Source organism: Podarcis liolepis (assembly GCF_965112155.1).
Source record: "Podarcis liolepis genome assembly, chromosome: 16".
In the NCBI taxonomy this organism is placed as follows: Eukaryota; Metazoa; Chordata; class Lepidosauria; order Squamata; family Lacertidae; genus Podarcis; species Podarcis liolepis.
The window spans coordinates 30,021,290-30,034,926 of record NC_139567.1 but is presented as its reverse complement, the minus strand read 5'-3'; the positions used below and the strand labels follow the sequence as shown (position 1 = coordinate 30,034,926).

Below are 13,637 nucleotides of genomic sequence, written 5' to 3'. Positions count from 1 at the left end.
TTCAGTTGCAGCATATTCTACACGGTGTAGCCACTGGTGTCAAGGCAGCCTTGCAGGAACAATATGGCTGTATCTATTTCTGTAGTGCTCACTCCCTGAAACAATGACCGGAAATAGCCATGTGGAATTTGCCTATTAAGGAGGCTCATGCATATCAAGCATGTAGAGAGGGGTTGTGCCCGGGCAGCTGGTATCATGTTGTAAGGTAGTTCATGGCTTGTCCTGGGCACTGCTGGGCAGACACCCTTTTAAAACACCCTTTTTAAACTGCACTGTGCTCAGCCAACCATGTATTACCATTGCAGCCTGCAAACAGCCATTCATGGCAGTAACATAACCCTGGCTGCAGCCCAGAGCAGAACAGGCCCTACCTCGGCTCACAGGCAGAGATTTATTTCATTTTCATAGCCTGCTGTTCTTTTTGAAGGATGCCCACTTTAATTTGCACTTGCTCCCATCTTCAAATAAGGCATCTGCACATGTAGAGGGCAAGTGTGCAGAAAGGGGAGATATATTTGGCTTCTCCACCCCAATGTTTACCTCCTCTCTCACCTCTATACAGATTCTGGAGTAGAACTCCTCCTTCAAGCATGAAGGCTTTCTGCATAACTGAGACCTGGGAGATCAGGGCTCTATATAAACCAGGCAGGAAGCTCCCCCTCGTGGAGAAGACACCCCATAGCAGTTCTTACACTGAGACACATTCTCCACCACTTGGCACAGTGCTGGCACCAAGACACTCAGCTGCAGTGGATTGGCATGGCTTTCTTTCATCAATTTGTTTGAGCTGCAGAATTTGGATTCCCACGCAGCAATACTCTGCTTTCTGTATTGCAGAGGGCTGGGCTGGATGATCCCATCCAACTCTACAATGCTATGCTTATATTCTACCGTGACACTGAACAGCACTGGGGAAAGCATGCTATTCATCATACAGAGGGAAAATGGAGACTGCCAGAGATCCTACCACCTTCTGTTTCCCAGCTCAGCCATACTCATCAGAGATCCATGATGTGAGCTACAGAACAGGCACTTCAAAACATGTTTTCTAGAGAGAAATTGACTTTTATTCAGAGGCGCATACTGGTAAATACAAGCAGGGGACGATCACAATCCTAGCATTCTGTGTGTCTTATCTCTCCCCACGCAACAGATGCCCCACACTCTCTTGCCAGAAGACCCTTCTGGCTGTAAAAAGCACTCCAGGGAGACGGACAAGTGGCCACACATGAAGAAATGCCAGGCAGCTTTTAAGATGTTAAAAGAAGAAAGAGTTTCACTAGCGACATGTCATTCAACGAGGGGGATGAGATTCATCTCGAAGAGCTCGTTAGGCTAAACCTGTGTATTTGAAAGAGAAAAAGAGGAAAGGAAACTGATTACTATCAAGACACACATAAAAGCCATATATTCAGAAGAGGTCTTGCTGTGTCCAGCAGACCCCTGGCTTCTTAATGTGTCCTCCAAAGACTGCTTCTGCCCCCTCCCCAGCCACCCCAAGCCCCTAATAACATTTCTGATTTTTCCACAAGAACCTAAACACAATCCACCTTGCTGAAATGGAGCTTCAGAGCAGTATTATTCTATTTTCCGGCATGGTGGTGGTGGTGAAGTAGGTAGGAGAGTTCATGGATTTCAGTCCAGAACCTGCATATCAGAAAAGGGGCCCAGGATGGAACCCATCTAACGCAAATATACTGGTGTGGCCTTATTTGTAGATCAGCCTTTGCTAACCCAGCACCTTCCAGATGCGCTGCTAACAGAAGCTAGGTTCTAAAACATCAGAAGGGCACACATTTCAGATTATAGGAAGTGTCTGTTCCCCACACCTCAGAGTCTGGTGCTCTGAAAGCAAACAAACTGGAAAACCTGCTCCTTCAACTGATCTGGCATCAACCATTAATGAGAAACTGCCACAGAGGGAGAGGTGGGAGGCAGGTCTCATTCCATCAGCCCTGCTGGAAAAACTGGTTCCACTGAACTCTTCCTGTCCCTGAACCGCTTTGACAACAGCTAGTTCATGATAAGCACCGCCTTTTAACTTCAAAAATCAGTGGCTGAGCTGGGCTCCCCCTCCTTCTTTCCTCCTCATCCATTTTTCCTTTTGTGCTGTGATTTTTAGACCATTAAGCAAGTGTGCAGGAACTGTCTTGTTTGCCTTTGTGGCTGATACAGGGTATAAATAAAGTTGAGCCTATGCACCAATATTTCACCTGGGTACAATGCACCCAATAAAGAGGACCTAATCCAAGACTGTGGAGCAACAACCCTCCCCCATAATCTGTGTGAGGCTCCCTCAAACCCTCCCCAGCAGAATCTTAGGGCAGGAGGGGAGGTGGCACTGAATACAACCCCGTGTCAAAACAGCTTCAGTGTGATTGGGAGAACGAAGCCTGTCTGGGATCCCACTTTGGTTCAAAGAAATCACAGCGCCTATTCAGAGGCCATATATTCTGCCAGGAATTGCAGTATATACTTTTACTGCAAAGTATATTAGCAGCTATCTAAAACATGTACAAAGGACAAGGACTAAAATAGCACACAATTATGCAAGTCAGTTTTGTATTACTCTCTCATTTGCTCTATACTGACTGGTACAGCTCCTTGTTCTCTCTCTCTCAACCTGGCAGGGTCTGGAAGAACCAGAAGCACCTCCTCAAAAGTGTTACACTGGCTCGAGACCCCTCAGCCCTGATCAATTGCAGCATCCAACATTTGCTGAGACCTCCGGGGAGGCCAAAGGAGCTACGCACCATTTGCAAACCGGCATTGCTTCAGCACCTCGCTAAACCCCTCGCACAGCTTCAAGTCGGCCTGGTTCTGGGCACACTCCAGGAACTGCTTCATCTCGTACTGGCAAGGCGTGAACTGCGACTGCTGCATCGCAGGCTGGGCTGTCTGAGGCTCCTGAGGAGGAACAGTAGCACAATTAAGATGGGAAATTGTTTTTTAAAAGATTACATTTGCTAAGAACCCCACCCGCCTTCAACAATGTTTTCAGGGTGCCAGAGTATGGTGGCTCCCCAGCAGAAAGGGGAGGCATCAAGAGACACAGCAGCATCCTCATTCCAAATTGCTGGAGGACAAAATTTCCAAATCTCAGGGGTGCCAACAATTTCCCTTCCTAGTCAGTTGGCTAAATCCTCCAGTTACTAAGGATCGCCAACACTTTTTATACCTTATGCATTCAGAATTAGCTTTCAATGTTTGTTGATTACTTTTTCACCTTAAGTCCAACAATCTCAAGCTGTCGTACATGGTTCTCTCTCTCTCCCCGCCCCCCATTTTACCCTTACAAACAACCCTGTGAAGTAGGCCTGGCCCAAGATCATCGAGGTTCCATAGCCAAGTGGGGATTTGAACTGTGGTCTCACAGGTGACAGCCCAACCCTCTGATCCAGGGGTGCACAACCTGCGGCCCTTCAGATGTTTCTGGATAGCATAGCCAATGATCAGGGGTGGTGGGAGTTGTAGTCCAGAAACACCACACTGGCACTTAGATGCTGCTAATACAACTGAGGTCCAAGGGAGGGGGGAGTGCTATAAAATGATGCCTTCTCATGATGCCCAACTGGCTTGTTAGTTGGATTTCTGCATTCAGTTCTGTCAGGTGTCAAGGTTATTTTATGTATTATTTCAAATCTATAACCAATCCTTTCTCCCCAAAGGAAATCCAGGGTGTCTTACAGTAATAACATGACCCACAAAAAATTAGAATAGCACTATAAAATACTGCTGAAAGCAGTTAAAAGCAGTAGTGTGAAAAGGTTCATAAAAACTATTGTCCAAAATCTTGGATAAATAAGAAAGCCTTTACGTTTTTCTTCCTGAATGCAGGGCACTGCCTGATCTTCACTGGGAGGCAGTTCCGTAGTTGGGATGCCACCACCAAGAATGAAGTTTTGGATTCTTTGTGCAATTCCTACTTGTAGGAGACCATAAGCAGTGTCTTCTTCCCAGGTAACAATGTTCTTACTGGTGAAGGCACCCTTTCAAGTACTTGGGTCCCAAGAGGCTTAAGGCTTTGTACACTCATACTAACATCATCAAATGGGTGTGATTCATCAATACACAACTGCACATTATCTAGTCTCTTGACTTTCAGAACTGATGCAAATCCATAACTATACCAGATACAAATATATGCTTTACTCCTGGATTGGCAGGTGCTCAAATGGAACACACGTTGCATGTATTCTTTTGTTCTTGAAAAGCTTTTGTTAAGTTGCATCCTGCCAGCAAGGCTCACTCATAAGCCATGTCTGAGCCCACTTCTTTGACTTGAGGGGAGGAGGCGCAGCTCTGCCCTCATCACCTATCAGCCCAGAAAACTTGACATGGGTTTCATCAGCCAGGAGGAGAATTCTGTGTGGCTCAAGGTGCACCTAAAAAGCTCAGATAAACAAAAACATATCATTTTCTCTCTCACCTGGTAAGTGATGTCGGGCCTTGCCGCTTCAGAGCTTCCACCTCCAAACCCTCCGGTCATGGCGTGCCCCAGGGTGTGCCCCACAGCAGAGCCCACGGCCACGCCAGCAGCAGTGGTGGCCATCTGGGCCATTAGGCCAGGCTGCCTGGGGGCAGGAGAAGCCACTGCAGAGGCAGGGGCAGGGGCTGGAACAGGGGCATGAGAAGCTGGTGGTGGAGCAGACCTCATAGGAGGCGCACGGCTGCAAAGGCAGGAGAAGAAACACATTGAAAAGCATTCCTGGATGCAAACATTTGTTACAGCGGCCCAGTGTGGGATATTTTTTATTTATTCTGCCTGTGTTTATTTATTTGACTTCTTACCAGTCCTTCAGCATAAGGTTCCCTGATGCATTTCGAAAATACAATCATACAAGTAAAAATAAACAAGTATAGCAATTACAAACCAAAGTCCAGACTTTCCTCCAACCTGGTCCCCCCTCCAGAGGGGGTGGGGGATGCTGATTCTAGGGATTTGCTGCCTCAGTTTAACTTTAACACATCTCCCTACAGCATGGTCTGAAGCCACCTGATGCAGCCATTTTGCTGAAATCAGAGCTGTTATGTGAAAAATGCTCAGGAACAATGACTTGGAAAGCAGTACATATGTACCTTTCTCCTGAACGCTGATCCTTTGAATGCTTTGAGGGTAAGAAAAATACCCTCCTATACTCTCCTTGAAGAATGTTGAGCCCCAACAATTGGGGCTATGCTTCCTCACCACCTATGTTCATGTGAACACCACCTACATCAGCCTTGAACCTTTCCCCTCCTCCCCCATATGTTGCTGAACTACAACTCCCATCAGCCCCAGCAAGCATGGACAATGACTGGCGATAACAGAAGTTGTAGCTCAGCAACATCTGGGGGAGGAGGAGAAAGGTTCAAGGCTGATGTAGGTGGTGTTCACACACACCTGATACATAAGCTTTCTTGGGCAACTAGCTTTCCAGCCCACACACTTGTACCTGCAAGCAGGCTAGTTCCTGGTCGATAGTGCTCCTGTTCAGAGAAGAGTTGCTAAAATGCCCCTGATGCAAGAATCCAAAGTTTCTAAATCTTTGCATGCACAACCTTCTTGCCCACCTTTATCCCCAAAGACTATAGCCCTCACTTTCCACCAAAGAATGCAGCATTAAACATATTACGTACTAAGAGCTAAATTGGAAGCTGGGCGTCAACACAAAACATTACAAAACTGAATTGGTCCTTAAACTGGCTAAACATTCACAGAGGAAGACACAGCCTCTTATGAAACCTGCCTTGTACACAGAGGGAGTGAAACATGATACTGCTGATCTTTGGTCAGAGCTGGTAGAGAGCCAGTCTGGAGCAGAAGTGGGGGACCTGCGCCCCTTCAGATGCTGCTGGACTACATCTCCCTGTATCCCTGACCACATTGGCTAGGACTGATGTGAGTTGGGAATCCAGCACCCATCTCTACCTGTCCCAAATTTGAAGGTGGGATGGGATCCTGGTTTTTGCAACATTTGGATTTTGCAACTGAAACGTAGTCTCTTTGGTGGCTGACTGCCTGCCAGTCTAGTGACCTGTCTGATGGAACAATGTGCTTTTTTATACTTCTGTGGTAAGCGATGTATACATTTAATAAACCTATCCTAGTAAAGCTGGGATAATGGACTGGGGTAGTACGGCATAAGACTCTTAATCTCAGGGTCATGGGTTTGAAATTCATGTTGTGGTTGGACTAGATGACCCTCGTGGTGCCTTCCACCTTTACAATTCTGTCTAAGCTGCTTGGAAGGAAGCAGCAACCACATTCTAGCCTCTCTTGGTGGTAAGTAAAGGCCAACTTGTAAACTTAGATTTACAGACTTGATGTACATAATAATAAGAAAGGCAAAACCAACTGTCACTGCTTTTGCAGTTCCAAAGTCTGGTCACAGCCACCCTATGCATTTTAAGCACTCTGGTACTCTTAGTAGCACCCTGAACAAGCTACAGTTCTCAGAATTCTCAACGACTGCTAAAAGCGGTCTAAAAGTGCTTTACATGTCTGTTGTGGAAGTCCCGCATTTGCAGTGCTTTACCAATGCAACGTGGATCCCTCTCTTAGTCAGAACTTTTGTTCAATAAAACGCCAAGGTTTTTACTTGCTCAACTGCCTGCTCCTTGACCCAACAATTTCACTCCACGAACTTCAACTGTTACTCCTTCCCCAAACTTAACCTGCCCCCTTACCCACCTCTTCCATTTCTGCTTGTGATCTGCCCCTCCTCAGCTCTCACTTTCTCTGGCCACACCTCAGAGACCTCTGCCTTACCCCTAGGCAAGAACCAGGCCCAGTGAGGTCAGCCCTTGCCTAAGGTAAGCCAATTAGTACTTTTCCAGCTTTAGCATCAACTTGCTGTCTGAATAGAAACTCTTAATCCCAGAAGCACCAAAGCAGTGCTGGCTTTTACAGCACATGGTCTTCTAGAATATTCCTCCTGTGGAATATTCTAGAAGGTCACGGTCCAGTCCATCCAAATCATTTGGCATCCTTCAGTTGTGGTGGGAGCACTGTACGCTGTGAGGTTTCTGAAGTTAAGCATTTGATAAACAGGACTCTCATTTAGACCCTTAAGTCACATTCAGCCTATTTACCAAGAAGGATGCAAACGTAACACCAGAAATAAGCTCTGATTTACAGATCCATAATACAACTTCCATTCCACAAGTGAAATGCAAGGCACGTATTATACTTGGCAACCCACCGATCTGTCTCCATCTTCCATCACCTCCACGTGTATTGCTGTAATCCTCACCCGAACTTGCCACATCCGCATGGAGACTTTGGATTCCCCCATCCCATCCCTTTCCACCAGCATCTGCTCCTAACATGAGATTACAACTCTCCCTCTCTCTTTATTAATAAAGGGTAGAGACTCCCCCCTTACTACTACACGTGGCAGGGAGATAATAACCCCCCTTAATACAGCTGCCCCCTGCAATCTCCAACATCGCCTTTGTTTTGATCCCCCCTTCCTTCATCACCCCAAGTTTTATGGCATTTCCCTAATATCTCCCCCCCCCTCATCTCCACTGAGTTGGCAGCGCTGGGGGCGAAATTAGGAGGCCATAGAGGCGTCACGTGGCTCCCTCCCAGCCCTTCTGCCATGAATATCTCCAACCACACCTCCCCCTCCCGACCCTTCCCAGATCACCCTCACAAATCGCCTCGTTCTGCCCCCTTACCTGGCAGGGGGCGCCATCCGGGACGTTCGGCTCCTGCTTCCCCTCGGCATGGTGGCGACAATAATAAAAGCGGCTCTCGAGTTGCTGTTGCTGCAGCTGCTCTCTCTCAAGGGCTCCGCAGTCCGGCCTTTTTCTACTTCCGTTTCCGGCTCTTTCTCTAGTTCTCTTTCAAGGTCACCGCTAGAGGGCGCCTGTCTCCCGCACTACGCATGCGCAAATCATTAATACTGACGACAGGGTGCCGATGGCCGAGAACGAGGCTGTTGCAGCTGCCCCCGCCCCCTTATCTAAATAGGGCGGAGCCAGACCGTTAGTTGGAGAGGGAAGCGCAAGGTGGTTGTGCTTAATAGGTGTGGCCGCGGCTAAACCAATGAACGAGCGGGGGGGGCGGAGCCAAAAATAGGCGAGCTGTATAAATAGGCGAACCTTAGCGTAAGGGTACGCTAATTCTAAGGCTTTGTAATGGGTGCTGGGTGGGCTTTGCTGCTCTAGAGCTAGTAATAGGCGCCGGGGAAGCGTGGTCGCCATTTGGGGGCTGGGTGGGTCAGGGCGGCTTGTATATTTTCTTTATAGTGAGCTCAAAATAGGCAGCTTGGCAAGCGGAATTAGAAGTGCTTGTCTCTCCCTGACTCTCTGAAAGAAAAAGCTTACCTATATTTAGTTTTTTTCTGTCTGGCGGCTATCGACAGAGGGGAGAGGAGGGGAGGTAGCACTGTTTTTTGTCTTTCCTCCCCCTGGTGATTATTTTTCCTCGGGAAACCTTTTTGTTTTATCTTTAGTCTAGTTAAAAAATACCAGGGAGTCCAAACCAGAAACGAAAACTTGGGTTATGAACAGCCAGATTGTAAACTGAGAAGATGAAAAAAGTAACTGCAAAAATGCGGCAGGATTTATAAAATGGGTGAAACAAGATTATAATGGGACTTAATACTGTGGATAAATAGGGAGATAAAGGTGCCTAGTACTAAAAAAAAAGTTGAGTGCTTTGTTAACTTGATAAACAGAAGTGAGGATTTAAGATAAGTAGAATGTGAATGTAGCAATAGGACAAGTTTGGTGAAAATGAGGGAATGGAATAATTGGTCCAAGAGAAATATGAGCTAATATATCAGCATGAATTATTTTAAAGTGCTTAGAAAGCTGCTTCATGTTTCATAAGTCTAGTCATAGTTTTTTGAAGAGCCGCAACCTAAAGCTAATAAAATGGCATGGAAGCGCATTTTAAAGCAGGAAAAATATATGGGGAAAACCTGGGCAATAAACAGGAAGGAAATTGATTCAAAAGACTCACCTTTTTCTCTTATAAAATATAAAAAGCCAAAAAGCAATGTTTAATATTTGGGTAACTTAAGTTTTAGATTTGACTGAGCTTTTTTTGTTGTTGGCCACATTGGGCTTCACCAGGAAAGAGAAGCAAGATACCGTCAATATTAACATGGGGATGTAATGAAATGTGTTATCTACCACTCAGTTGAAGAACTTAATAGTTGCTCCAGCTACCATTTTAGCACTTAATTTCAGATAGTACAATTAGTTACATTAGGGTGGTTCCAAATCCAGTTTTTCAAAGTAAGACATGTTCTAGTTCGCATATAAAGAGAAATTACTATCTGCTCCCCAAAAAATCCCAGTTGTGTAAAATCTAGAGTTTGTACCCAAGTTCTCAAGAGCAGACCAGCTGAAATTATTTATGCCCGTTAATATGACTGGGTTTCATTTATGTGAATTTTAAAGTTTCTTGTACCTAGCAGTTCATAAACATCATGGATATCAATTCCAATAAAAGGAATGCGGTGGGGAAAATGGTTTATATCATAATAGAGAATTGATTGGGAAAGGGAAGGATTTTCAGTCAGGAAGAGGGGGAAATGAACTTCATTGGGTATGTGAACAAAAATCCAGCTCAAACTGTTACGGGCTGTTAAGTAGTAGGGCAAATGCTTTGCATGCAGAGGGTTCAAGGCCCAATCCCTGACACGCCTTAGTAGGGGTGGGAGAAAACACGCCTAAAATCCTGGAAGGCTACTGCCAGAGTAGAAAGTAGGTGGTTGTCAAGGATTAGGGACACACAAGCCCTCTCCAGACCAGGAAATACGAAAATTAACTTGCAGTAGAAGGCAAACACAGTACAAGAGAACGGAGCAACTTTGAATTGACATCCCAGAGCAGTATATTTGAATAAACCAAGCCTTTTCAATCAAACTTCTAATTAAGAATGTGAAACAAAGGCATTCCAATTAACTGTTAACACACATAGAAGCAGGGTCGCAAGGGAGAGCAGAAGTTTTTGAAACTTGAGGAAATAATGATAAAAAATAATTGGGATGAAGTTTTTAAAAAGCACTCCCCCCTCCCAACAGGCATCCCTTTTGTGAAATGGTGGAAGTACCCAGGAGTCAGAAAAAATTAGGTATGCTGCTAAAATGCTGTGTGAGTGAGGTCCCCAATAAGGTTTGGGAATTGAAAACTACTGAATATGCAGAGTTCTTAGGTCTAACAAGTAAAACAAGAACAAGATGATGAAGTATATAAGGAATGGGAAAAGTCAAGTATTTGGAAAATAATTTTAAACAAGTGTAAACGCTAACAGGATTAAAATAAATTCAACAGTATAATATACTAAATGGATGTGCAAGAATGCAGGAGTGGTGGGAAACTCAAAAGGAACTGGGGAAGGGAAGATGTTGAGTGTTCTATTATAAAGAAATATCACAACTGGATTAAAAAATTCAGGAGTATAACAACCAAGCATGTTGAACTAATAGGGTTGTGTTGTCTAGACCCTATCACAAAGAATCTAACCAACAGCACCTGGGCTTTACTAATTAGGTCAGGACAAGGCCAATTGGACCTGGACAGTAACTTCTTATTAGTGGTGTCTCTTTATTTACAAGAGACCTTTAAAATGTGCTATAGGTTCTAATATAAGTTTGAATACAGTGTTTGGGAAACGGATAGTGGTTGGCAATAGTACGTAAAAGCTTGGCAAGCATTGTGGTGAAAGCCTCCAATTAAGGTGATAGTTTTGTGAGCACTATTCACCAAAGAAAGCAAAACATAAAAATTCCTTCCAGTAGCACCTTAAAGACCAACTAAGTTAGTTCTTGGTATGAGCTTTCGTGTGCAAGCACACTTCTTCAGATTTCTTTCAAAGACACTTCAGATTTCTTTCAAAGAAAGCAAGTCAATGATGTCAAGGCCTTTGGCAACTTGGACTGGGGTTACTTGAGGTTCTCAAATTATAGCTACTCAAGTAGAAACAGTCGGGTCTGTAGTATTTAAAATATGGTAGTTTAACCACAAAACGTTCCTTTTGTTACCAATCTTCACGTTCTTAGCAAATATAGTTGTAAATCTCAAAATTTAAAGGCACATGAAAGTAGGGGTCAGTTTCAATTTAGTAATTTTCTATTGATAACAGCTCTTGCTGGGTGAAGCGTTGGGTTCTTTAATGGCTGTGACTAAAGAATATTGTGAAGTAGCCAGCCACCCCAGTATGATTCAACCCTTAAAGGGCTCTGGCTGCTCTGAAGCTACTTTAATCTCCAGTTCCATGATGTTTGCAGTTGCCTTAGGGTCCCAGTAAGCAGACTTGGTGGGGCTAAGATGGGCAACATGAGTAACAGGGCCGGCTGTTGAGTGTATGAAGACGCCAGCCCCTAGAAGTGTAAAGGGCCTGCCAGAGGAGGCTCCATATAACACTACAGGACAGGCAGATGATTTGAGGGCGTGACGGGTTACATGAACAAGGAACCATGAAGGGAGTTGGGTCTGAAATGCTTTGAAGGGCAAGCCAAGCTGGAGCAGGAGCGTTAATAATTTGTGACTGATGAGGAGGTTGTCCATTCTTCATGAGCTTCCCAGATGGGGCTTGGGGATCTCGTGTCTGGGAGAGGTTCTGGTCCTGGGTGGCCACTCTGCCTGTTGGGAGATCAGCGTGTTTTGCAGCTTTAGGGCCTCTGTATGGATTGGGTCCTCCACCAACAGTAGCTCTCTTTGCCAGTGAGATTTTGAGGGATCTTTGAGCTCCAAGTGGATGCAGGCTTTTCACAGTAGACTGGGTTGGTGTGGCATCTGCAACACTTCAGCCCTGGTAGTCATTATTGGAAATTGAGGAGGAAAATTGGCAAGAGGGCCTTGGATATCTTCCATTATCTTCCGCAAGGGCAGCCTCTGCTGTGTAGCGTCACTATCCTAGTCTGTGGAAAAGAGGAAACAGCTTTCACCTCTGTCCCTAGCCTGCAGGAGATAATCAGTGCAGCAAGTCACTTCAGCAAGGTTGGGGGGGGGGTGTCATTGTGTCTGATGATAACCACAGCAAAGAGGGAGAGAAAAGGATGCAAGAGGTGGGGGGGGGGGTATCACGACTAGCAGGGCAGGTTGTTGGGAGTGAAAGACCTGCCTGCTGCCCCTGGAAGTGTCACTCTTACTTTTCTGCACTGAACCAGGGCCAGGCAACCCCTTCGCCCCCTTCTGAGTCTGACCTACCCCCTCCCCCTCGGCCCATGCAAAAACCTGCACAGCAGACCTGACTTGCCCACTGTCCCCACTTGCTCTCTGCTCCACTCACTGCCCCCACTTAAGTCAGAGCAGCCCTCGCTTCCTGTCAAAGAACTCAGTTCAGGGGAGAAACCATAGTGGTGCTTAGAATGCGGAAAGTTGCTTGAGGCTACGAGTGAGGGGAGCCATAGTCTTTTGGTTCTCTTCGTCATCACTTTCGTCGCTGTCACTACTGTGTGCATCCTCTTCTTGACTTTCTACGCTTTCATCATTCACCACATCAAGGTAATCGGGTCACATGGGGCCTTCAAACCACTGAAATGGTGGAAGTACCCAGGAGTCAAAAAAATTATGTATGCTGCTAAAATGGTGTGTGAGTGAGGTTCCTAATAAGGTTTGGCAATTAAAAGCGATTGAATATGCAGAGTTCTTAGGTCTAACAAGTAAAACAAGAACAAGATGATGAAGTATATAAGGAGTGGGAAAAGTTTGTCAAGTATTTGGAAAATAATTTTAAGCAAGTGTAAACGCTAACAGGATTAAAGTAAATTCAACAGTATAATAGACTAAATGGATATTTAAGAATATGCAGGAGTGGTGGGAAATTCAAAAGGAACTGCGTAAGAAGGGAAGTCGTTGAATGTTTTATTACAAAGAAATGAACAGTGGAAATGTATATTTATGATTTTGGAAGATCCATGATGCTGGCGGTTGCGGTAGGGTCTCAGCAGACTTGGGGGGCTAAGATGGGGGGCAACATGAGTAGCAGGGCTGGCTGTTGTGTGTGTGAAGACACCAGCCCCTAGAAGCGTAAAGGGCCTGCCAGAGGAGGCTCCATAACACTACAGGACAGGCAGATGGTTTTGAGGGTGTGATGGGTTACATGAACAAGGAACCATGAAGGGCGTTGGGTCTGAAATTATTGAAGCCAAGCTGGAGCCAGGAGCGTTAACAATTTGACTGACAAGGTGGTCCATTCTTCACGAGCTTCCCAGATGGGGCTCGGGGATCTCTTGTCTGGGAGAGGTCTGGAGGTGATGGGCGAGGGGAGCCATGGAGAACGTAAGGCGTTAGGTCCCGGGTGGCCACTTTGCCTGTTGGGAGATCATGGTATTTTGCAGTTTTAGGGCCTCTGGATCAGGTCCTCTTCCACCAACAGTAGCTCTCTTTGCAAGTGAGTTTTTAAGAGGTCTTTGAGCGCCAAGTGGATGCAGGCTTTTCACAGCAGACTGGGTTGGGGTGACATCTGCAACACTTCAGCCCTGGTAGTCATTGGAAATTGAGGAAGAAAATTGACAAGAGGGCCTTGGATATCTGCCACGATCTTGCGCAACAGCAGCCTCTTCTCTGGGGCCTCATCAAGGTCTGAGGAAGATAGGAAACAGCTTTCACCTCTGTCCCTAGTCTGCAGGAGATAATCAGTGCAGCAAGTCACTTCAGCAAGGTTGGGGTGTGTGTCATTGTGTCTGATG

General features: G+C 45.7%; 1 protein-coding gene across 1 annotated transcript; it reads right to left on the bottom strand.

Annotated features, from left to right (window-relative positions):
- Positions 1-1,044: 1,044 nt before the first annotated feature.
- CHCHD2 (coiled-coil-helix-coiled-coil-helix domain containing 2) lies at positions 1,045-7,826 on the bottom strand. The gene is made up of 4 exons (XM_083479496.1): positions 7,666-7,826; positions 4,430-4,670; positions 2,754-2,907; positions 1,045-1,341 (listed from the first exon to the last, which is right to left on the bottom strand). Exons 1-4 carry the CDS (start codon positions 7,713-7,715, stop codon positions 1,331-1,333), a joined length of 456 nt encoding a protein of 151 aa, XP_083335622.1. The 5' UTR covers positions 7,716-7,826; the 3' UTR covers positions 1,045-1,330.
- Between the last annotated feature and the right edge of the window lie 5,811 nt (positions 7,827-13,637).